The sequence below is a fragment of the Pecten maximus genome, chromosome 5, assembly GCF_902652985.1.
Source record: "Pecten maximus chromosome 5, xPecMax1.1, whole genome shotgun sequence".
NCBI lineage: Eukaryota > Metazoa > Mollusca > Bivalvia > Pectinida > Pectinidae > Pecten > Pecten maximus.
Genome location: NC_047019.1, coordinates 42,450,913 through 42,478,870, shown reverse-complemented (window position 1 = coordinate 42,478,870; position 27,958 = coordinate 42,450,913). Strand labels below are relative to the sequence as shown.

At 38.2% G+C, this 27,958-nt stretch overlaps 1 protein-coding gene across 6 annotated transcripts in view; it reads left to right on the top strand.

The window, feature by feature from the left end:
* The window catches only part of LOC117328088 (probable C-mannosyltransferase DPY19L3), a 75,003-nt gene that overhangs the window by 38,466 nt on the left and 8,579 nt on the right, over positions 1-27,958 (top strand). For all 6 annotated transcript variants that reach the window (XR_004532845.1, XR_004532841.1, XR_004532843.1 and 3 more), the window contains exons 4-13: positions 3,520-3,641; positions 5,932-6,077; positions 11,183-11,306; positions 11,947-12,081; positions 12,319-12,450; positions 13,537-13,641; positions 14,506-14,579; positions 15,636-15,794; positions 18,747-18,838; positions 19,846-19,997. Coding sequence is in view for 1 of the 6 variants with exons in the window: in XM_033885442.1 (XP_033741333.1) it covers positions 3,520-3,641; positions 5,932-6,077; positions 11,183-11,306; positions 11,947-12,081; positions 12,319-12,450; positions 13,537-13,641; positions 14,506-14,579; positions 15,636-15,794; positions 18,747-18,838; positions 19,846-19,997 (1,241 nt within the window). In the remaining 5 variants the exon portion in view is untranslated. The remainder of the gene's footprint in view (positions 1-3,519; positions 3,642-5,931; positions 6,078-11,182; positions 11,307-11,946; positions 12,082-12,318; positions 12,451-13,536; positions 13,642-14,505; positions 14,580-15,635; positions 15,795-18,746; positions 18,839-19,845; positions 19,998-27,958) is intronic.

Here is a 27,958-nt window from a genome sequence, read left to right as displayed (position 1 = left end):
CACTACAACCCCCTACAGACAAACCAAATGTCACCACTACTACTGAAGGTGACATCTCTTAGAATCACATTTATATATAACGTAACATGTACAAAACAAATCTGTGAACTTTATTGCTAGAATTGGAAATACACTCGTCACTAGAAAATCAGATCTAATCTCAGTACTCCTTTTTTATGAATACCTTCCTGTTGTTTATTTGTCTCTAGGAGTCGTAAACTTGTGAACGTATCACAGATTTTACATGTTATTTATTGCCCTGGGAAGTTAACACAACTTTCAGTCACTAATGAGAATTTATGTTCACTGAAATGTTACTGTGTGATTGAGTTTTACATGTAATGGCTTAAAAATGATTTATATTGTGTGAAGAGGTGGAATTCTAGGATTTATTGTCTGCTTTACATTTTAAAGTGATATTTCTTGTGATTTTTAGGTCATCTGACCTATAACTGTCATTTATCTCCTGTCATCATCTGCTGTGTAAAATTTACGCATAAAAAAAAATCTTCTATTAAATGGACATTTACCGAACTTGGTCACACTGATGCTTTGGGAGTGCAGGGATTCAAAGTTGTGAGGATCAACATTTTTGCCAAATTTCTTTTGAAGTATTGAAAATGATGAGTTAATCAATTAGGTTAGGTTAGTAGAATTGGTTTACTTTGTAGTCATAAAACAGACATCACACATTAACCTGTCACACAATAGACATCACACACTAACCTGTCACACAATTGACACCACATACTAACCTGTCACACAATGGACACCACACACTAACCTGTCACACAATGGACATCACACACTAACCTGTCACACAATGGACATCACACACTAATCTGTCACGCAATGGACATCACACACTAACCTGTCACACAATGGACATCGTAACTAACCTGTCACACAATGGACATCACACACTAACCTGTCACACAGTGGACATCACACACTAACCTGTCACACAATGGACATCACACACTAACCTGTCACACAATGGACATCACACACTAACCTGTCACACAATGGACATCGTAACTAACCTGTCACACAATGGACATCACACACTAACCTGTCACACAATGGACATCACACACTAACCTGTCACACAATGGACATCACACACTAACCTGTCACACAATGGACATCACACACTAACCTGTCACACAATGGACATCACACACTAACCTGTCACACAATGGACATCACACACTAACCTGTCGCACAATGGACATCACACACTAACCTGTCACACAATGGACATCGTAACTAACCTGTCACACAATGGACATCACACACTAACCTGTCACACAATGGACATCACACACTTACCTGTCACACAATGGACATCACACACTAACCTGTCACACAATGGACATCACACACTAACCTGTCACACAATGGACATCACACACTAACCTGTCACACAATGGACATCACACACTAACCTGTCACACAATGGACATCACACACTAACCTGTCACACAATGGACATCACACACTAACCTGTCACACAATGGACATCACACACTAACCTGTCGCACAATGGACATCACACACTAACCTGTCGCACAATGGACATCACACACTAACCTGTCGCACAATGGACATCACACACTAACCTGTCGCACAATGGACATCACACACTAACCTGTCACACAATGGACACCGTAACTAACCTGTCACACAATGGACATCGTAACTAGTGATGGGACATCGGTTGAAAATCTGTTTCGATTATCAGATCGCATCGGATAGGACAACCGATGTAGTCAACCGATTAATAATCGGTTAAATCACAAGTGTTTTGTTTCAGTTATTAATCATCATTTTGTTATGTAATGTGTATCAATAATTATCTTTTGTAAGTGTAATTATTCCTATTTCTTAGTTGATGGTGCACATGAATGTATGATTGAATGATTAAGACAGTTACAACTGTACTTTTGGTCAACAGCTATGACTTAAAAAATAGATATTAATGATCCAAGAAGAATGAAGTCCAGTAAAAGTATCTGGATTTCACAGATTTGTTTATAAAACATGAAATTGTCCATGATTATATACTTTTGTTAATAAAGTGACATTTTCATTTTCTACATGGTCTTATGCAAAAGTAGTAGAATACAATATGAGCAGGTACACATATAAAATCAAGAATTACAAAAGAGCAATGATGCGATGCCATAGAGCTTATATCCCATTGAATATGCATTGATGGATATTGCCATTACATGTATTTGCATTGGATATTTACATTGTAATTGTACCAGACTACCAGTGTTGTTTTTTTTTGTTTTTGTTTTTATTAATCATGCATGAAAATGCAATTATTAGCGCTTTTAATTTGTCTACCAATGGCCAAATAGTTGGGACTTCCAAAACTGACGAAGAAAGTTTCAGAAACCTATTTATGAGAAAAAATATTATAACTAGCAAAGTTTTATTCAACAGATTAAGTAACAACTAATTAACAAATCCACTTTCTTTGATTTAACAAAAATATAAATTGGAAACATAACTTAACAGTTCAGTGAATAAATGTTAATTTCAAATATTGTGGTAAACCATACATTTATCTATTAATATTACAGTATGCAATTACAAAATATAAATAAAAATGTGCTTCTTTGTAGAATGTAGATTGTGTATTGCCTATTGCGAGATTATATAAGTATGCAGGGATTGAGCAATGTGGCTGGACTGTTTCCCTTATACCTAGCAGAAACGTACCTCATTACTCAGCTAATATATATAAAATATGCTAAAACTTATCATTAAGAAACCAAATGATTCCTCCAGGGCTACTTATTATCGAAAATAATAAACAGATGGAGTCATTTTATAAGTCTTTCACTATCTAATACTATCAAATACCGAAATGTAGCTACTTGTATTTTTGTAACATTTCTTACAAAGGCGGCAAACAGCGACCGTCATGTCAAGTTTTTTTCTAGAAGGACCCCATTCTTTTTTTTTATTTTGCGGAATGCATATATATTCCATACTTTTGACTTTGCCTTTCCAACCCCGGGTGGTCGAATTATAAGCTCTGTATCAGTATCCGTTGTAGTGGCAATTGCAACGGAGTCGTCGACGACGAGGCAGCCGTCCGCCATCTTTATTCTAAGGTTATAACATTAGAGTGACTTCCCTTGATTCGGGCGCGTTCGATGATCGATTCTTGAAAAACGGAAATCGATGGTCGAAATCGAAGGTGCATTCGATTCGTCAACCGATTATAATCGATGATCGGCGCACCACTAATCGTAACTAACCTGTCACACAATGGACATCACATATTAACCTGTCACACAATGGACATCACACACTAACCTGTCACACAATGGACACCACATAATAACCTGTCACTGAGTGACCAGGGCATACTCCCTGACTAGGAGAACAGGCCAGTGTGGTAATAAAGAGATATTTCATTTGTAAGATATCATCTATTGATTGTTGATAAACACTAGATTATTCTGATCGCAATGATAGTGTTATGTGTTTCTGTTGTAGGGCTGTATGAGATCACCCATGACAATATGACGGAGCACCCAAGTACTATAAATGTCCTGGAGCGTATGAACATCTACCAGGAGGTCATCCTTAGCATCCTGTACAGAGTCCTTCCTATCAAGGTAAGTCGTCCTGTACAGAGTCCTTCCTATCAAGGTAAGTCGTCCTGTACAGAGTCCTTCCTATCAAGGTAAGTCGTCCTGTACAGAGTCCTTCCTATCAAGGTAAGTCGTCCTGTACAGAGTCCTTCCTATCAAGGTAAGTCGTCCTGTACAGAGTCCTTCCTATCAAGGTAAGTCGTCCTGTACAGAGTCCTTCCTATCAAGGTAAGTTGTCCTGTACAGAGTCCTTCCTATCAAGGTAATTCGTCCTGTACAGAGTCCTTCCTATCAAGGTAAGTCGTCCTGTACAGAGTCCTTCCTATCAAGGTAAGTCGTCCTGTACAGAGTCCTTCCTATCAAGGTAAGTCGTCCTGTACACAGCCCTCTCATCAAGGTAAGTCGTCCTGTACACAGCCCTCTCATCAAGGTAAGTCGTCCTGTACAGAGTCCTTCCTATCAAGGTAAGTCGTCCTGTACAGAGTCCTCTTGTCAAGGTAAGTCGTCCTGTACAAGGTCCTTCTCATCAATTTAAATTGTCCTGTACAGGGTTCTTCTCATCAAGGTAAGTCATTCTGTACAGGGTTCTTCTTGTCAAGGTAAGTTGTTCTGTACAGGGTTCTTCTTGTCAAGGTAAGTTGTTCTGTACAGGGTTCTTCTTGTCAAGGTAAGTTGTTCTGTACAGGGTTCTTCTTGTCCAGGTAAGTCATTCTGTACAGGGTTCTTCTTGTCAAGGTAAGTTTTTCTGTACAGGGTTCTTCTTGTCAAGGTAAGTTGTTCTGTACAGGGTTCTTCTTGTTCAGGTATGCCGTCCTTTACCAGGTCCTTTCCATGAAGGTTAGTCATCATATATGGGGCCACTCCTATTTCTTATTGAATGTAATATCAATTAGCATGAAGTTTTAATTTGAACGTTTTGAACAATAAGACGGTAAGAACATAATTATATATAATGATGCAGTATAAACAGACAGCTTGTGGCTTTAAAGATAGTTTTTAGGTCACCTGAGACAAAGTCTCAAGTGACCTATTCTAATCCCCTTTTGTCCGTCGTCGTGCATCCATAAACAATTTACATTTTCGACTTCTTCTCCAAAACCCCTAAACCAAATTCAATGAAATTTGGCAGGAAGCTTCTATGGCTAAAGGTCAACCAAAACTGTAAATTATACAGTCCCGACCCCCCAGGGGCCTGAGGGGCGAGGCTAAAAATGGTCAAATTGACTAAAATTTCAAAAATCTTCTTATCTACTCTCAGATATGGTGGAATCAAACACTCTTCATAGATGGAAGGGTCTTAAGGTGCTTTACCAAAATTGTAAATTTCATGACCCAGGGGTCTCACGTTTGCCCCTGGGGAGGAGGTAAACTTTACTATAGTTTATATAGGGAAATCACATTTTTGACTTTTATTTGTTTTATTTCTATTGGAATTCATTCTAATTTGGTAAACATTGTCAGCATGGGATGACAGTAGTTTGATGGCATGCACATGTTGGCCCTGACTGACCCCCAGGGGCTGATGGGCGGGGCTAAAAAGGGCCAAATTGACTGAAATTTCAAAAATCTTCTTCTCTACTCTCAGATATGATGGAATCAAATACACTTCATAGATGGCAGGGTCTGAAGGTGCTTTACCAAAATTGTGAATTTCATGACCCTAGGGTCTTAAGTTTGCCCCTGGGGAGGGGGTAAACTTTACTATAGTTTATATAGGGAAATCACATTTTTGACTATAATTTGTTTGATTTCTATTGGAATTCATTATAATTTGGTTAACATTATCAGCTTGGGATGGCAGTTTGAGGGTATGCACATGTTGGCCCTGACTGACCCCGAGGGGCTGATGGGCGGGGCTAAAAATGGTCAAATTGGCTGAAATTTCAAAAATCTTCTTCTCAAGACCGAAATAAGGTAGAATCAAATGCTCTTCATAGTTTGAAGGGTCTTAAGGTGCTCTACTAAAATTTATTAATTTCATGACCCTGGGGTCATAAGTTAGCCCCTGGGGAGGGGTTAAATTTTACTATAGTTTATATAGGGAAATCACATTTTTGACTGATTTGTTTGATTTCTATTGGAATTCATTCTAACTTGGTTAACATTTTCAGCATGGGATGAAAGTTTGATAATATGCATATGTTGGCCCTGACTGACCCCTGGGGGCTGATGGGCGGGGCCAAAAAGGGTAAATTAAATTAACTGAAATATTTCAAATCTCAGGTGACCGTTAAGGCCCGTGGGCCTCTTGTTTATATTGTTTTTATTTTTATCCTGTAGAACATTGAAATTGTCTCCTTTTCTATCATTACAGAATTACATTCAGCCGATTTATTTCTACATCAACAGTGTGTTTGCTCTTCATGCCATGCTCATCTGGGCGCTGTTTGCCACCGCTTATATGCTCAGTGGTTCATGGCTCGCTGGCATTCTCACTTCCTGCTTCTACATCTTTAACAGGTAAACATCTTCGGAATACAGGTAAACTTAGACAGGTGTCTCGGTGCCTAAGGAACACAGGTAAACTTAGACAGGTGTCTGGGTACCTAAGGAACTCAGGTAAACTTAGACAGGTGCCTGGGTATCTAAGGAACACAGGTAAACTTAGACTGTTGTCTGGGTATCTAAGGAACACAGGTAAACTTAGACAGGTGTCTGGGTATCTGAGGAACACAGGTAAACTTAGACAGGTGTCTGGGTATCTAATGAACACAGGTAAACTTAGACAGGTGTCTGGGTATCTAATGAACACAGGTAAACTTAGACTGTTGTCTGGGTATCTAAGGAACACAGGTAAACTTAGACAGTTGTTACATATAAACTTAGACAGGTGTCTGGATACCTAAAGATCAAAGGTAAACTTCGGTAAACTTAGACAGGTGTTTGGGTATCTAAGGAACACAGGTAAACTTAGACAGGTGTCTGGGTACGACAGGTGTCTGGGTACCTAAGGAACACAGGTAAACTTAGACAGGTGTCTGGGTACGACAGGTGTCTGGGTACCTAAGGAACACAGGTAAACTTAGACTGTTGTCTGGGTATCTAAGGAACACAGGTAAACTTAGACAGGTGTCTCGGTGCCTAAGAGACACAGATAAACTTAGACAGGTGTCTGGGTACCTAAGGAACACATGTAAACTTAGACAGGTGTCTGGGTACCTAAGGAACACAGGTAAACTTAGACAGGTGTCTGGGTACCTAAGGAACACATGTAAACTTAGACAGGTGTCTGGGTACCTAAGGAACACAGGTAAACTTAGACAGGTGTCTGGGTATCTGAGAGACACAAGTAAACTTAGACAGGTGTCTGGGTACCTAAGGAACACAGGTAAACTTAGACAGGTGTCTGGGTATCTGAGAGACACAAGTAAACTTAGATAGGTTCCTGGGTACCTAAGGAACACAGGTAAACTTAGACAGGTTCCTGGGTACCTAAGGAACACAGGTAAACTTAGACAGGTGTCTGGGTACCTAAGGAACACAGGTAAACTTAGACAGGTGTCTGGGTATCTGAGAGACACAAGTAAACTTAGATAGGTTCCTGGGTACCTAAGGAACACAGGTAAACTTAGACAGGTGTCTGGGTACCTAAGGAACACAGGTAAACTTAGACAGGTGTCTGGGTACCTAAGGAACACAAGTAAACCTAGACAGGTGTCTGGGTACTAAGGAACACAGGTAAACTTAGACAGGTTTAGTGTTCTTTTACGTGAATTTAAACAATTACTTGCTGCTAACAACATTTTTGTCAATTTTATTAAACAGGAATTTATACTTGGAAAATTTAGTTTCAGTGATGCAGATTTGGTATTAGATAACCTTATTTTACTATTTATTAAACAATATTTGTTTAAAATGAAATGTTTAGAAAAAGATATCAATTTAATAAGTTTAAAAAACCATATACTGTTTGAACTGAAAGCTCTTAAGCTGATGATAGTTAAGCATAAGGCATACCGAAACAACGTTGAGTTACAAAATAATCTTGAAAACTGGCTTAACATATGATTTTAATGATTTTAATATATCTATGATGTGGTTTTATTTAATGTAACAGTTTTGTGCTGACAATTTAAAGTTCAGGTCTATACTTTTACGTGTACATTGTATACACTATTTAATGAATATGATGTATGCTTGTAAGTTTGAAGGGACATGTATCGTATTTGTAATGTGTTGTTGATAAAATTAAAATTGAATAAAAAATTTGTTAAAAAAAAAAAAAACTTAGACAGGTTCCTTGGTACCTAAGGAACACAGGTAAACTTAGACAGGTGTCTGGGTACCTAAGGAACACAGGTAAACTTAGACAGGTGTCTGGGTACCTAAGGAACACAGGTAAACTTAGACAGGTGTCTGGGTACCTAAGGAACACATGTAAACTTAGACAGGTGTCTGGGTACCTAAGGAACACATGTAAACTTAGACAGGTTCCTGGGTACCTAAGGAACACAGGTAAACTTAGACAGGTGTCTGGGTACCTAAGGAACACAGGTAAACTTAGACAGGTGTCTGGGTATCTAAGGAACACAGGTAAACTTAGACAGGTGTCTCTGTAGCTAAGGAACACAAGTAAACCTAGACAGGTGCCTGGGTAGCTAAGGAACACATGTAAACTTAGACAGGTGTCTGGGTACCTAAGGAACACATGTAAACTTAGACAGGTGTCTGGGTACCTAAGGAACACATGTAAACTTAGACAGGTGTCTGGGTACCTAAGGAACACAGGTAAACTTAGACAGGTGCCTGGGTACCTAAGGAACACAGGTAAACTTAGACAGGTGTCTGGGTATCTGAGAGACACAAGTAAACCTAGACAGGTGTCTGGGTACTAAGGAACACAGGCAAACTTAGACAGGTGCCTTGGTATCTGAGAGACACACGTAAACCTAGACAGGTGTCTGGGTATCTAAGGAACACAGGTAAACTTAGACAGTTGTTACATATAAACTTAGACAGGTGTCTGGATACCTAAAGATCAAAGGTAAACTTCGGTAAACTTAGACAGGTGTCTGGGTACCTAAGGAACACAGGTAAACTTAGACAGGTGTCTGGGTATCTGAGAGACACAAGTAAACCTAGACAGGTGTCTGGGTACTAAGGAACACAGGCAAACTTAGACAGGTGCCTTGGTATCTGAGAGACACACGTAAACCTAGACAGGTGTCTGGGTATCTAAGGAACACATGTAAACTTAGACAGTTGTTACATATAAACTTAGACAGGTGTCTGGATACCTAAAGATCAAAGGTAAACTTCGGTAAACTTAGACAGGTGTTTGGGTATCTAAGGAACACATGTAAACTAGCTTAGACAGTTGTTACATATAAACTTAGACAGGTGTCTGGATACCTAAAGATCAAAGGTAAACTTCGGTAAACTTAGACAGGTGTTTGGGTACCTAAGGAACACAGGTAAACTTAGACAGGTGTCTGGGTACGACAGGTGTCTGGGTACCTAAGGAACACAGGTAAACTTAGACTGTTGTCTGGGTATCTAAGGAACACAGGTAAACTTAGACAGGTGTCTCGGTGCCTAAGAGACACAGATAAACTTAGACAGGTGTCTGGGTACCTAAGGAACACAGGTAAACTTAGACAGGTGTCTGGGTACCTAAGGAACACAGGTAAACTTAGACAGGTGTCTGGGTACCTAAGGAACACATGTAAACTTAGACAGGTGTCTGGGTACCTAAGGAACACAGGTAAACTTAGACAGGTGTCTGGGTACCTAAGGAACACAGGTAAACTTAGACAGGTGTCTGGGTACCTAAGGAACACAGGTAAACTTAGACAGGTGTCTGGGTACCTAAGGAACACAGGTAAACTTAGACAACTGTCTGGGTACCTAAGGAACACAGGTAAACTTAGACAGGTTCCTGGGTACCTAAGGAACACAGGTAAACTTAGACAGGTGTCTGGGTATCTGAGAGACACAAGTAAACTTAGACAGGTGTCTGGGTACTAGGAACACAGGTAAACTTAGACAGGTGTCTGGGTACCTAAGGAACACAGGTAAACTTAGACAACTTCAGGGTCCTGGGTACCTAAGGAACCACAGGTAACTTAGACAGGTGTCTGGGTACCTAAGGAACACAGGTAAACTTAGACAGGTGTCTGGGTATCTAAGGAACACAGGTAAACTTAGACAGGTGTCTCGGTAGCTAAGGACCACAAGTAAACTTAGACAGGTGTCTGGGTACCTAAGGAACACATGTAAACTTAGACAGACAGGTTCCTTGGTACCTAAGGAACACAGGTAAACTTAGACAGGTGTCTGGGTACCTAAGGAACACAGGTAAACTTAGACAGGTGTCTGGGTATCTAAGGAACACAGGTAAACTTAGACAGGTGTCTCGGTAGCTAAGGAACACAGGTAAACCTAGACAGGTGCCTGGGTAGCTAAGGAACACATGTAAACTTAGACAGGTGTCTGGGTACCTAAGGAACACATGTAAACTTAGACAGGTGTCTGGGTACCTAAGGAACACATGTAAACTTAGACAGGTGTCTGGGTACCTAAGGAACACAGGTAAACTTAGACAGGTGCCTGGGTACCTAAGGAACACAGGTAACTTAGACAGGTGTCTGGGGTAAACTTAGACAACTGTCTGGTACCTAAGGAACTCGGTAAACTTAGACAGGTGTCTGGTACCTAAGGAACACGGTAACTTAGACATGTCTGGTACCTAGGAACAAGTAACTAGACAGGTGTCTGGGTACTAAGGACACAGGAACTTAGACAGTGCCTGGTACTAGGACACAGTAAACTAGACAGGTGTCTGGGTACTAAGAACACAGTAAACTTAGACAGTTGTACAATAACTAGACAGGTGTCTGGTACCTAAGACAAAGTAAACTTAAACAGGTGTTGGGTATCTAGGACACAGTAAACTTAGACAGTTGTCTGGGACTAAGAAACCGGAAACTTAGACGTGTTTGGTATAAGAACAGTATAACCTAGACAGGTGTCTGGGTACCTAAGAACACGTAAACTTAGACGTTCTGGGTATCTAAGACACAGTAAACTTAGACAGTGTCTGGTCCTAAGGACACAGAAACTTAGACAGGTTCTGGTACCTAAGACACAGTAAACCTAGACAGGTGTCTGGGTATCTAAGGAACACATGTAAACTTAGACAGTTGTTACATATAAACTTAGACAGGTGTCTGGATACCTAAAGATCAAAGGGAAACTTCGGTAAACTTAGACAGGTGTTTGGGTATCTAAGGAACACATGTAAACTAGCTTAGACAGTTGTTACATATAAACTTAGACAGGTGTCTGGATACCTAAAGATCAAAGGTAAACTTCGGTAAACTTAGACAGGTGTTTGGGTATCTAAGGAACACATGTAAACTTAGACAGTTGTTACATATAAACTTAGACAGGTGTCTGGGCACCCAAGAGACACAGGTAAACAGGTATCTGGGTAACTAACAGAAACTTACAGCAAGCTTTCCTATACCAAAATAACAATACAGTGATGAAATGAGCCTGAAATACTTAAATGCATTTATTGTTATCTTTTATGTCTAATTTCATCTTTTTTTGTCATTAAACAGGTTGGACACGACCCGTGTGGAGTACATCATCCCTTTGCGTGAAAGTTTCTCCCTGCCATTCCTTTGGGTACAGATAGCTGCTACCTCATTCTACTTCAGACCCAGCAACAACCCTACCAAAGATGTAAGTGTCTTGTGGTTTGAAATAAATTCTTACTTCAGATCCACAACAACCCTACCAAAGATGTAAGTGTCTTGTGGTTTGAAAATAAATACTTACTTCAGATCCACAACAACCCTACCAAAGATGTAAGTGTCTTGTGGTTTGAAATAAATTCTTACTTCAAATCCACAATAACCCTACCAAAGATGTAAGTGTCTTGTGGTCTGAAAATTAATTCTTACTTTCTGTAAACCTGACTGTGTGTCTACCTGAGTGTTACACCTGTATACCTGGCTGTTAATTACACCTGTATACCTGAGTGTTACACCTGTATACCTGGCTGTTAATTACACCTGTATACCTGACTGTCACGCCTGTATACCTGACTGTCACACCTGTATACCTGACTGTCACACCTGTATACCTGATTGTCACACCTGTATACCTGATTGTCACACCTGTATACCTGACTGTTACACCTGTATACCTGACTGTTACACCTGTATACCTGACTGTCATACCAGTAGACCTGATTGTCACACCTGTATACCTGACTGTCACACCTGTATACCTGACTGTCATACCAGTAGACCTGATTGTCACACCTGTATACCTGACTGTTACACCTGTATACCTGACTGTCACACCTGTATACTTACAGAAACTCTCTGCAGCCCTGTGTCTAGTCAGTACCTTCCTGTTTGCCCTGGGATGGCAGTTTAATCAGTTCATCATACTACTCCAGTCGTTTTCCTTGTTTGGTGTGTGGATATTAGACCTTGTTCCACCAAGGAAGGTAAGTACATGGAAATTAAGGGTAAATCATTAATCCTTAAGAATAAACAGATCAGGCATAATATGGTGTGAAGCATGTTTAGTTTGAAAATGGTCAGTGTAGTAGATGGCTACTCATGGGACTAATTGTCAGACCAAATAGAAACTTAAGGATGAAAGACAATATTGACAAAATTAAGTCTATAAATAGGGTCCCATGGTCTTGTGATTTTAATACATGTGTACATGTTTACTATAGGTCAGGATGATGCTTTATATTGAGGCCATTTCCCTACTGGTGGTGTGTCTGCTCCAGTTCATCAACAAAATGATACTTGGGTCCTTCGTGATGAGTTTTATACCAGCAGCACTGTTCCTTATGTATATAAAGGTAAGATACCAGCAGTACTGTTCCTTATGTATATAAAGGTAAGATACCAGCAGTACTGTTCCTTATGTATATAAAGGTAAGATACCAGCAGTACTGTTCCTTATGTATATAAAGGTAAGATACCAGCAGTACTGCTCCTTATGTATATAAAGGTAAGATACCAGCAGTACTGTTCCTTATGTATATAAAGGTAAGATACCAGCAGTACTGTTCCTTATGTATATAAAGGTAAGATACCAGCAGTACTGTTCCTTATGTATATAAAGGTAAGATACCAGCAGTACTGCTCCTTATGTATATAAATGTAAGATACCAGCAGTACTGCTCCTTACATTTATGTATAGATGAGAGTCCACAATGATCACCTTTATAATTTTGTGTAATGATATTTTGAATGATGTTTTTATTAGGTCACCTGAAATGAAATCTCAATTGACCTATTCTAATTGCCTTTTGTCCATTGTTGTGCGTCATCTGTCGTGCATCCGTAAACAATTTGCCTTTTTCGACTTCTTCTCCAAAACCGCCGAACCAAATTCAATGAAATTTGGCAGGAAGCTTCTATGGCTAAAGGTCAGCCAAAATTGTGAATTATATGGTCCCCATCCCCCAGGGGCCTGAGGAATTGTCTGAAATTTCAAACATTTCTTCCCAAGACCCTAATAAGGTAAATAAGGTAGAATAAAATACTCTAAATAGATGGAAGGGTCTTAAGGTGCTTTACCTAAATTGTGAATTTCATGACCCTGGGGTCTCACGTTTGCCATTGGGGAGGTGGTAAACTTTATAGTTCATATAGGGAAATCACATTTTTGACTATGATTTGTTTGATTTCTATTGGAATTCATTCTAACTTTGTTTACATTATTAGCATGGATGACAGCTCGATTGTATGCACATGTTGGCCCTGACTGACCCTTTGGACTGATGGATGGGGCCAAAAATGGTCAATTAAATGTAACTGAAATATTTTGAAACTCAGGTGACGGTCAAGGCCCATGGGCCTCTTGTTGTGTGAAGTTATTTTTCCGTTTTCGTTTGCTTGTATGCCATATCTTCATTATGTGGTTATTACTTGACTTTCAGGGTGATGACATGAAACTTTGCAGTATACCATCACGGATCTTCAAAGTGATATCTTACAGTACCGTCGTATTGATGTTAATGGTGTCCATCAACTTGGCAGTAAAGGTAAGATGTCACTAATGGTGAAAATTGCCTCTTCAACACATCTACAGCCATTCCTCATCAATCATGATGAACGTGCAGGAAATAGTCCATTCTTAGCCCACCATCATCAGATGGTGGGCTATTCAAATTGCCCTGCATTAGTGGTCCCTTGTCCATCAGTCGTTCGTTTGACATATGTCCGTAAACATTCCTTGTTATCCCTATTTCTTGGAAAGTACTCGAGAGATAGTTCTCAAACTTCATGTGTAGGTTCCCTTTGGTCCCTAGTTGTGCAATTTCAATTAAAATCTTTGATCAGAAAAAGAAAATGGCCGACAGGTAGCCATCTTGGATTTTAGAATTGAAGTTTGTTATCGCTATTTCTTGAAAAGTACTGGAAGGATAGTCCTCAAACTTCATGTGTAGGTTCCACTATATTGTCCTTCTCATCCAATCATTAGGAGGAAAAGAAGAAAGAAGTGGGTGCAAAGATCCCTCTTGTATCTCTTGTTACTGAATTTGTTTGGTGCATTACATGGTTTATTCAGCTCCAATGTAAAGTTGAATTGGTAAAAGGTAAATTAGGCCAAGTGAAAAGTTTTCATAATTAAGTACATGTTGACACTATATGACATGGTAACATGAAGTGCCCGTATATCTGACTCGGTCAAGTTGTTGATGAGGAAACATGGAGAGTTTAGTTTGCTGTATGTTATACAATAGATGACAGTCCTTTACATAGTGATAATTGTGCATTACAATAGACAATGGAAAGGTGTTGACATGTCACAAGACTTTTGGTAAAACTCATGAACTTTATATAGTGGAGTGAATCTCATTTAAAATGGTCTTGTTTAAATTATGAATCTTATGTTTCATTTGAAGGTTTTGATCAATGTAGAAGCAGACGAACATATATACAAATTTGTACTGTCTAAATTTGGCATCGGAAATCCGAGGTAAGTTTATCCTACTTCAACAAAATTATACTTATTAGATTATATCAATTTCTGTTGATGCAGATTGTTAATACATTTTTTGAGTTATAAGGATAACCATAGACATATCAACTATAGGAAAATCCTACTGCAGGGGTCCGATCCACCATATACCAGGTGTTATAATGTCCACCATATACCAGGTGTCACAATGTCTACCATATACCAGGTGTTACAATGTCCACCATATACCAGGTGTCACAATGTCTACCATATACCAGGTGTTACAATGTCCACCATATACCAGGTGTTACAATGTCCACCATATACCAGGTGTCACAATGTCCACCATATACCAGGTGTTACAATGTCCACCATATACCAGGTGTTACAATGTCCACCATATACCAGGTGTCACAATGTCTACCATATACCAGGTGTTACAATGTCCACCATATACCAGGTGTTACAATGTCCACCATATACCAGGTGTTACAATGTCCACCATATACCAGATGTTACAATGTCCACCATATACCAGATGTCACAATGTCCACCATATACCAGGTGTTACAATGTCCACCATATACCAGGTGTTACAATGTCCACCATATACCAGGTGTTACAATGTCCACCATATACCAGGTGTTACAATGTCCACCATATACCAGGTGTTACAATGTCCACCATATACCAGGTGTTACAATGTCCACCATATACCAGATGTCACAATGTCCACCATATACCAGGTGTTACAATGTCCACCATATACCAGGTGTTACAATGTCCACCATATACCAGATGTCACAATGTCCACCATATACCAGGTGTCACAATGTCCACCATATACCAGATGTCACAATGTCCACCATATACCAGGTGTTACAATGTCCACCATATACCAGGTGTTACAATATCCACCATATACCAGATGTTACAATGTCTACCATATACCAGGTGTTACAATGTCCACCATATACCAGGTGTTACAATGTCCACCATGTACCAGATACATTTTTCTATATACTTTATTTCGTATTAACATTTCAGATGATAATTATTTTGTTGTACATACAGGGACTTTGATTCACGGATATACCTTTGTTTGGAGGCATTTAACTTCCTGCCGTTTGATACGTACGAGAGACTGACAAAAGGGATGGTGTTTCCTTTCTATGTGGCCACACACGCAGTCCTTCTAATTGTCCTGTGTGTAGCTGTTCTACAAAACTGGAGGTCAGTTCTGTCAGATTTCATTTAGTTATTTATAAACATGTTAATTTAGATATGATAATGACACAACTAACGTCCATAGATTATTTATATATTATTGCTATATTATTGTTGTCGAGGGACGGCATAGTAATTATCCTCTCTACAAACACTATCACACCATAGTGCCCTCAAAAGAAGGCAATATGGTTTTTAGTGGACATTTTACTTTGCTGATATCAATATTCACCCGAATATTTTGCCACCTGAGGGCCTATCATGGTCTGTGTCCAGCAGAACAGTGACAATGACGTCACAATAGATTTACACCCACTCTCGCACTAAATTTGATAGTCTGCTCCTCTGGGTGCTATCACCTCATAGTACTCATATGTGTAGCCAATCAGAAGTCAATATTCTGTCATGTGATGTACTAAAGTGCATATGTATGTCAGTTGGATTACAAACATCCATATACTTTTATATATCAGTAATACGTGTCTATTACAAATGTCCATAGACTGTTCTGTATCAAATATATTACAAATGTCCATAGACTGTTCTGTATCAATTTGATTAAAAACGTCCATAGACTGTTCTGTATCAATTTGATTACATACGTCCATTGACTGTTCAGTATCAGTTAATTAGATTACATACGTCCATAGACTGTTCTGTATCAAATATATTACAAATGTCCATAGACTGTTCTGTATCAAATATATTACATACGTCCATAGACTGTTCTGTATCAAATATATTACAAACGTCCAGAGACTGTTCTGTATCAATTAGATTACATACGTCCATAGACTGTTCTGTATCAAATATATTACAAACGTCCATAGACTGTTCTGTATCAAATATATTACAAATGTCCGTAGACTGTTCTGTATCAAATATATTACAAATGTCCATAGACTGTTCTGTATCAAATATATTACAAATGTCCAGAGACTGTTCTGTATCAATTTTATTACATACGTCCATAGACTGTTCTGTATCAATTTGATTAAAAACGTCCATTGACTGTTCAGTATCAGTTAGATTACATACGTCCATAGACTGTTCTGTATCAATTTGATTAAAAACGTCCATAGACTGTTCAGTATCAGTTAGATTACAAACGTCCATAGACTGTTCTGTATCAGTTAGATTACATACGTCCATAGACTGTTCTGTATCAATTTGATTAAAAACGTCCATAGACTGTTCAGTATCAATTAGATTACATACGTCCATAGACTGTTCTGTATCAAATATATTACAAACGTCCATAGACTGTTCTATATATTACAAATGTCCAGAGACTGTTCTGTATCAATTTGATTAAAAACGTCCATAGACTGTTCAGTATCAGTTAGATTACATACGTCCATAGACTGTTCAGTATCAATTATATGAATTCATCTAAGCTCTAAGCTTGTTTTTGGATCCCAAATTATAAAAATGTATGTATATTTGAATGAATTTTGAATAAAAATATTGTTAAACTAATTATATCACATACGTCCATAGACAGTTGTATATAGATTATATCACATACGTCCATAGACAGTTGTATATAGATTATATCACATACGTCCATAGACAGTTGTATATAGATTATATCACATACGTCCATAGACAGTTGTATATAAATTATATCACATACGTCCATAGACAGTTGTATATAGTTTATATCACATACGTCCATAGACAGTTGTATATAGATTATATCACGTACGTCCATAGACAGTTGTATATAGATTATATCACGTACGTCCATAGACAGTTGTATATAGATTATATCATATACATCCATAGACAGTTGTATATAGATTATATCACATACGTCCATAGACAGTTGTATATAGATTATATCACATACGTCCATAAACAGTTGTATATATATCACATACGTCCATAGACAGTTGTATATAGTTTATATCACATACGTCCATAGACAGTTGTATATAGATTCTATCACATACGTCCATAGACAGTTGTATATAGATTATATCACATACGTCCATAGACAGTTGTATATACATTATATCACATACGTCCATAGACAGTTGTATATACATTATATCACATACGTCCATAGACAGTTGTATATACATTATATCACATACGTCCATAGACAGTTGTATATAGATTATATCACATACGTCCATAGACAGTTGTATATAAATTATATCACATACGTCCATAGACAGTTGTATATAGTTAATATCACATACGTCCATAGACAGTTGTATATAGATTATATCACGTACGTCCATAGACAGTTGTATATAGATTATATCACGTACGTCCATAGACAGTTGTATATAGATTATATCATATACGTCCATAGACAGTTGTATATAGATTATATCACATACGTCCATAGACAGTTGTATATAGATTATATCACATACGTCCATAAACAGTTGTATATATATCACGTACGTCCATAGACAGTCGTATATAGATTATATCACGTACGTCCATAGACAGTTGTATATAGATTATATCACGTACGTCCATAGACAGTTGTATATAGTTTATATCACATACGTCCATAGACAGTTGTATATAGATTATATCACATACGTCCATAGACAGTCGTATATAGATTATATCACATACGTCCATAGACAGTTGTATATAGATAATATCACATACGTCCATAGACAGTTGTATATAGATTATATCACATACGTCCATAGACAGTGGTACATAGATTATATCACATACGTCCATAGACAGTCGTATATAGATTATATCACATACGTCCATAGACAGTTGTATATATATCACATACGTCCATAGACAGTTGTATATAGATTATATCACATACGTCCATAGACAGTTATATATAGATTATATCACATACGTCCATAGACAGTTGTATATAGATTATATCATATACGTCCATAGACTATTGCATATTTAATTCTCCTGATACTGTGAATGAATTTCTCAGGTTGATTTCATTTTACATTTCAGTAACCATGTTCATGATGCAACTGTAAAAGATAATGCTAGTACGAAAAAGTCACATCTTCTTAGTAACCGACCAGAACTGGCATACCATATAGGTAAGAGTGACGGATATTGTACATCAGTCAGTAACGAATATATTGTACATCGGTCAGTAACGCATGTATCGTACATCGGTCAGTAACGAATATATCATACATCGGCCAGTAACGAATATATCGTACATCGGTCAGTAACGAATATATCGTACATCGGTCAGTAACAAATATATTGTACATCGGTCAGTAACGAATATATCGTTCATCGGTCAATAACGATTATATCGTACATCAGACAGTAACGCATATATTGTACATCAGTCGGTACCGAATATATATTGTACATCGGTCAGTAATGAATATATCGTACATCTGTCAGTAACGAATATATTGTACATCGGTCGGTAACGAATATATATTGTACATCCGTCAGTAACGAATATATCGTACATCGATCAGTAAAGAATATATTGTACATCGGTCGGTAACGAATATATATTGTACATCGGTCAGTAATGAATATATCGTACATCTGTCAGTAACGAATATATTGTACATCGGTCGGTAACGAATATATATTGTACATCCGTCAGTAACGAATATATATCGTACATCGATCAGTAAAGAATATATTGTACATCGGTCGGTAACGAATATATATTGTACATCGGTCAGTAATGAATATATCGTACATCTGTCAGTAACGAATATATTGTACATCGGTCGGTAACGAATATATATTGTACATCGGTCAGTAATGAATATATCGTACATCTGTCAGTAACGAATATATTGTACATCGGTCGGTAACGAATATATATTGTACATCGGTCAGTAACGAATATATCGTACATCGGTAAATTAACAATTCACTTAAGTTAATTTACCAAAGGAACTTATATTTGGCTGACCAGAAAGACTCTAAAATCTTATGTATGAACACTTCCAGTTAAGTTTTCTGGATAGAGACTGAACAAGCATTAGTAACTGTCAGAACAAAGATCATTAAAATTGTGTCTTGTTTGTTGATGAAATGATACTTATCCATGATTTGTTTTCGGTTACAGTCCAGGCAGTGTTTTTTGGTTTATTAGCCATGTCCACCTTACGGATGAAGTACCTATGGACACCATACATGTGTATCCTAGCCAGTTTCGGGATCAGTGACTACCGCATGTGGAGGAGTGTCCTAGCTCACCTAAAAACACAGGGCATGATGGTAGGTCACATTTTATATACACAGGGCATGATGGTAGGTCACAATTTATATACACAGGGTATGATGGTAGGTCACATTTTATATACACAGGGCATGATGGTAGGTCACATTTTATATACACAGGGCATGATGGTAGATCACATTTTATATACACAGGGCATGATGGTAGGTCACATTTAATATACACAGGGCATGATGGTAGGTCACATTTTATATACACAGGACATGATGGTAGATCACATTTTATATACACAAGACATGATGGTAGGTCACATTTTATATACACAGGACATGATGGTAGGTCACATTATATATACACAGGACATGATGGTAGGTCACATTTTATATACACAGGACATGATGGTAGATCACATTTTATATACACAGGGCATGATGGTAGATCACATTTTATATACACAGGGCATGATGGTAGGTCACATTTTATATACACAGGACATGATGGTAGGTCACATTTTATATACACAGGACATGATGGTAGATCACATTTTATATACACAGGGCATGATGGTAGGTCACATTTTATATACACAGGACATGATGGTAGGTCACATTTTATATACACAGGGCATGATGGTAGGTCACATTTTATATACACAGGACATGATGGTAGGTCACATTTTATATACACAAGACATGATGGTAGGTCACATTTTATATACACAGGATATGATGGTAGATCACATTTTATATACACAGGATATGATGGTAGATCACATTTTATATACACAGGATATGATGGTAGATCACTGAGGTAGCTCACATTTGTATATACACAGGACATATGATGTAGATCCACATTTTATATACACAGGACATAGATGGTAGATCACATTTTATATACACAGACATGATGGTAGGATCACATTTTATATACACAGGGATATGATGGTAGGTCACATTGTATATACACAGGGACATGATGGTAGGTCCCATTTGATATACACAGGACATGATGGTAGGTCACATTTTATATACACAGGGACATGATGGTAGGTCACATTTTATATACACAGGACATGATGGTAGATCACATTTTATATACACAGGACATGATGGTAGGTCACATTTTATATACACAGGGAGTTGTGTTCAAAGGTTTTCTGTATGATAACTTGAGTTAGTTTTATTCAGGGCAATCACTCAATAAGACTTGCCAAGGTGAAGGTCAACATTGCTATGATTAGAAATTCAGTTTCTGCTAATACAATAAGTGAAACTCCACATTAGTAGTTACTGATTTATCACCTGTATTACTCTATTATGTCTGAAGGTCAAAAGTCATGATAACCATTACTATAGACAGAATGTATTTTTTGTGTCTAAGGGACCTTTATCTTTACTGTTGGCTACACAGGCAACATCCACTTGTGTGGATTTTTGCTGTATTAAATGTGAATTTCAGATTTCTGCTAGGGTATTTACCTTTAGAGTAAACAGTTACAACATTGAATATCATGAACCAGTTGTAACCCATTTTGAATTAGCTAACAAGATATATTATTCTTGTGGTATATCCATGAATGCCCTGTTATGCTTATTCCTTCAAATAGGAACATTGTGTCCTGTACCAGAAATAGGCTGCTGTGGCCTATATGTTGTTCTTTGTTCTTAATAAGGTGAAAACATGTTTGGAAGAATACTTTCTGTACTATTTCTTATATAGGAATATGACTGAGTGAGGATGCAACAGTTACCCTTGAACATTGCTCCCTAGTGGTGTCATGGTAAAGAGTTGGTGTATCTAGTAGGATACAACAATTACCCTTGGACATTGCTCCCTTGTGGTGTCATGGTAAAGAGTTGGTGTATCTAGTAGGATACAACAATTACCATTGGACATTGCTCCCTTGTGGTGTCATGGTAAAGAGTTGATGTATCTAGTAGGATACAACAAGTACCCTTGGACATTGCTCCCTAGTGGTGTCATGGTAAAGAGTTGGTGTATCTAGTAGGATACAACAATTACCATTGGACATTGCTCCCTTGTGGTGTCATGGTAAAGAGTTGATGTATCTAGTAGGATACAACAAGTACCCTTGGACATTGCTCCCTAGTGGTGTCATGGTAAAGAGTTGGTGTATCTAGTAGGATACAACAAGTACCCTTGGACATTGCTCCCTAGTGGTGTCACGGTAAAGAGTTGGTGTATCTAGTAGGATACAACAATTACCCTTGAACATTGCTCCCTAGTGGTGTCATGGTAAATAGTTTGTGTATCTAGTAGGATACAACAATTACCCTTTGACATTGCTCCCTAGTGGTGTCACGGTAAAGAGTTGGTGTATCTAGTAGGATACAACAATTACCCTTGGACATTGCTCCCTTGTGGTGTCATGGTAAAGAGTTGGTGTATCTAGTAGGATACAACAATTACCATTGGACATTGCTCCCTTGTGGTGTCATGGTAAAGAGTTGATGTATCTAGTAGGATACAACAAGTACCCTTGGACATTGCTCCCTAGTGGTGTCATGGTAAAGAGTTGGTGTATCTAGTAGGATACAACAATTACCATTGGACATTGCTCCCTTGTGGTGTCATGGTAAAGAGTTGATGTATCTAGTAGGATACAACAAGTACCCTTGGACATTGCTCCCTAGTGGTGTCATGGTAAAGAGTTGGTGTATCTAGTAGGATACAACAAGTACCCTTGGACATTGCTCCCTAGTGGTGTCACGGTAAAGAGTTGGTGTATCTAGTAGGATACAACAATTACCCTTGAACATTGCTCCCTAGTGGTGTCATGGTAAATAGTTTGTGTATCTAGTAGGATACAACAATTACCCTTTGACATTGCTCCCTAGTGGTGTCACGGTAAAGAGTTGGTGTATCTAGTAGGATACAACAATTACCAGTGGACATTGCTCCCTAGTGGTGTCATGGTAAAGAGTTGGTGTATCTCGTAGGATGCAACAATTACCCTTGGACATTGCTCCCTAGTGGTGTCATGGTAAAGAGTTGGTGTATCTAGTAGGATACAACAATTACCCTTGAACGTTGCTCCTTAGTGGTGTCATGGTAAAGAGTTGGTGTATCTAGTAGGATACAACAATTACCCTTGAACGTTGCTCCCTAGTGGTGTCATGGTAAAGAGTTGGTGTATCTAGTAGGATACAACAAGTACCCTTGGACATTGCTCCCTTGTGGTGTCATGGTAAAGAGTTGGTGTATCTAGTAGGATACAACAATTACCCTTTGACATTGCTCCCTAGTGGTGTCACGGTAAAGAGTTGGTGTATCTAGTAGGATACAACAATTACCCTTGGACATTGCTCCCTAGTGGTGTCACGGTAAAGAGTTGGTGTATCTTGTAGGATACAACAATTACCAGTGGACATTGCTCCCTAGTGGTGTCACGGTAAAGAGTTGGTGTATCTAGTAGGATACAACAATTACCCTTTGACATTGCTCCCTAGTGGTGTCATGGTAAAGAGTTGGTGTATCTCGTAGGATACAACAATTACCCTTTGACATTGCTCCCTAGTGGTGTCATGGTAAAGAGTTGGTGTATCTCGTAGGATACAACAATTACCCTTTGACATTGCTCCCTAGTGGTGTCACGGTAAAGAGTTGGTGTATCTAGTAGGATACAACAATTACCCTTTGACATTGCTCCCTAGTGGTGTCATGGTAAAGAGTTGGTGTATCTAGTAGGATACAACAATTACCCTTTGACATTGCTCCCTAGTGGTGTCATGGTAAAGAGTTGGTGTATCTCGTAGGATACAACAATTACCCTTTGACATTGCTCCCTAGTGGTGTCACGGTAAAGAGTTGGTGTATCTAGTAGGATACAACAATTACCCTTTGACATTGCTCCCTAGTGGTGTCATGGTAAAGAGTTGGTGTAACTGTAGTATTCCGATCATGTCCAGTTTGAAGTGTGATTGGAAGTTGAAATTTAGTGTTTCTAGTTCACGTTTAATTCCCCCACTGCATTATGCATTAGGAGCAGGTGATCAGGTGATCAGGTAATGTGGGATTTGGGAGAATGTAGCACAGGTGGTCACCATTGTTACATTTCCAGTCACCAGTAGGGACCTGGGTGTGAGAGACAGATGATTGGTTCATATGAGGCACCGAGCAGGTGGGAGTAATGTCAGTGTGTGACATTGACAGCGCAAAGTATTTGTGGGAAATAGAAATACAAACTGACTGGGAAAAAGACACTTCGTGTTTTCCGTGTTGTGAATGGAAACCTGACATCCACTTAGTATTATCTAGAGCGAACCCATTATTACGTCACCATTACCAACGTCACACGTTGTCTCACTTTGTCTCACTTTGTCTCACTGGAGGTAAGATACACATAGACTATACACCACCCTCTGACATACTGCACCACCCTGTTCAACTATAAAGGGCTGTAGACTCTGCTCACTTTACCTCGGATGAGATATAATACCTGGCCAGTGTCATCACAAGGTTCCCTTCACAACATGGACAGCACTTTTGTATCATTTCATAGTCAATTTGAATTTGTATTTCTTATATAGGATCATCAAATTCTTTGTGTGACTTCACCTTAGGAAAGATATGTTTTGTGTTACTGTACTAGAAATAGGTCAGTGTAACCTATATTTTGTTGTTTGACCTTGATAAGGTAATAACAGCTTTGGTAGTATGGTCTGCATGTGTTAGTGAAGGAGAAGTTTAAGGCCTTGGAGTGGATTGTACTCTGTGTCAGGAGAGCGTGGTAAGATTTTGTGTTGATGTCATGCTGTGTAGAAAGGAATAGGATGAAGGTGAGATGTCTTCATGCCTATCTGTCCTTGGATTGGGTAATGAAAACCTCAATGAGGTGTGGATGCAATGACAATGAAACCTATTATATGTCTCGTTTAAATGTGGATAAGGTGCCTTGTAGCATCAGCTGCAAAATCAATATATCATTTATTGCCTGTCTGGCCAGACAATGTGGTAAATGTATTGTGTGGTAAAGGCTCAAGATTGTTCATATCTTTATGTGTTCCAGCTGATTTATATCCTCTGCATTGTATATCTATTAGTGTGGTAAATGTCTTGTTAGTTTGATGGTAACATTACAAGTATTGATACCTGTTTGTGTGGTAAATGTCTTGTTAGTTTGATTTTCATTCAAGGTCACAAGGGTCAAATAGGCTATGATCATCAAATGACTTCTTCTCAATAACCAAGAGGCCCAGGGACTTGATATTGGGCCTGTAGCATGAAAACTTTAATGTCACAGGGGTCAAATAGACTTAAATCTTTAAGCAATGATTTCTTAATAGCTAAGAGTCTCTGAGACCTGATATTAGGCCAATAGTATGCTGGAATGAAGGACTAGAAAATGTATTGACTTGAATAAACCTTACCTACTCTGATATTTGAATAGAGTGGTAATAAGCATAGTATCTGCAGAAATGACCTCCATCAACTGTTACTGTAGAGACAGGTGAGTGATAGGGCCTCTTGTTTCTATCATAATTTTATCATATTTGTCATTCGATTGACAAGACCAATGTCTGGTTCACTGGCTGTGCTCTGTTCATTCAAGGGTTTACTCCTTTGACAATAGAAGAAGTAGACATGTGACAGGGTCAGGGACTACAATCTCTTTAGGCATAGAGGTGTTAGACATCTGTATCACAAACTAGGGGACATTATTATTGTTCTCACTATTATTTTCTGTAAGAAGACTATTTATAGTACCAGACAGTTATATCTCATTACAACTATTGCCGACCATTAGGTTACTTACAAGACCTGTGTATGTGTGTGATAAGGATGTCCAATCATATTAGTGGGGAGTGAGGCTTAGCAAAGGATCAGTATAGGGGAAGCATGGTATCTGTTACAGACGGATGTGTCTGCTTGCCTACAGAGAGGAAGTAATGGTTTTCCATATTTAGATTATTCTGCCTCGGGACAATATATACTGATCAAATGTAATTATTAGAGATCACGCTGTGTGGGGCACTATTGACATGTTACAACTTACATGTGACAAGCTAGAAGGAGCCTGTGGAAAATGGCAAATAATGGCATGTTAACATTTGTAAGACATTAACTCTTGTAGAAGACATTCAATTCCATAAACATTAGCTCTTTTGTCAAAAACATCACTATTGTCACCCGAGAGGTTGATCTGATCCGGTAGAAAGTAAATTGGAGCACATTTATACAGGATTTGTTTTCTATTCATAAATAGATCCATAAGGCAAATAGTAATGGCACGAACTATTGACCCAATTTTAAGGTCATAGGTCGAATGTGGTGAAGTGTTTTATTGGGTTATCCATAGTGTCTATAAGGTATTGATATCAGTATTGTACCTTACTGCAGTAAAGGACATGTTGGTTTCAATAAATGGCCTTGAATTCCTTTCAGGTCACAATTAGGGTCAATATTGTTGAAGAGTTCATATGATTTGTTTTAATCTCTGTCATTAGATGTAGTTCTTTAACATGTGCCTTGTTGGGATGAAGGACTAGCAACTCAAGTTTCTTCTTTAAATTATCTCTCCCAATCTCTTAGTCACAAGATTCAAATGTATCAAAATATTCAATGATCTTTTAAAGATCTAAAACACCACATTCAGTGCCGATTGGTTTGTACTAACTGATGATACTCTAGGTTTGAATTTCATCAGTCAGTGTGTTAGTATACCCATTTGTATTCGGTCTGTCGTGTTAATATACAATTCACTTTATCTAGAGATCACCTTATATAGCCTCCTTCACCTAGAACTGCGATAATTTTAAGTATATCTCAGCATTGTTAAATGTCACATATATGGTACTAAAATCTCAGCACATATTCAGTACATGATATTAAAATCTCTTAAAAACTCATAGTCAGAGAGTTGTTTTCCTTGGTTTGCAACATATCGGTATAGTGGTATATCTAATATATTAATGCCTATAGACAAGTTCAAATAAATGTTGGTACAAACGTCGTCAGGTCATCATAGCAATATCTCTGTAAGGTTTTCACCTGGCCAAATTGTAACTGAACTTATGCTGTGGTGCTGCTTCCACTGTCTATCCATTAGAGGTCGACTTTTCTTTTCAACAACTTTTCAGTAACCAGAAGGCTCAGGTTCATGATATTGGTTCAGTAGAGAGACAAAGTGCTGCCACATTGTATAGATGAGCCACATTGACCTACTTTAAAGGTCACAGGAGTCAAATCTATATCTGTAAATGATTTCTTCTCATAAGCTGATAGGCTCAGGGTCCTGATAATAGGCCAGTAGTGTGCTGGTGTGAAGGGCTATGACGTTTCTTTAAATGAATCACTTTCTCAGTTATAGAGTTGAATGTGTAAATTCTTATTATAGATTCTAATCAACCAAGAGGCCTAATATCATGATATTGTTCCAGTAGCATGATGGGATGAAGGGCTACCTAGATATGACCTTGACCTAATTTCAAGGTCGCAGTAGAAAATGTGTTGAATAATTGAGACAATTTCTTCTTAATAACCAGAGAGCTTGGGGTCATGCTATTTGGCCAGTAGGACTTCAGAATTTTTTCAAAGGAATCAATTTAGTTTACTCTCATATTGGACTGAAAAGGTATTCTGTTTAGCACCTACATCAATTTCGAAATTAGCAGGTGACCGATACAGGCCATTGGGCCTCTTGTTGAACTTCTGGCTGATGCCTTTGATAATTATTAGCTACCCATTAGGGATCAGGCAAATGTCAACCTAGCCTAATCTAATTATTTTTTTCTTTAATTGGTTATTGTATCGCTTACGATGGATGTAGGTGTTACTTTTCCAATGGCAGTGGCAAGTGTCAACAATGTTAATGTTTTGTGTTCAGCTCTGTTTCTGACAAAGCTACACCAACCAAATCTCAATCATAGATGTAGCATGGGTAGTAGAGCCTACTTATACAAAAAATATTTCATGAATTTCTGCACTTTTCGGGCAAAAATATCTAATTTCTGGAAAATCAATAGTAAGGTTTTGC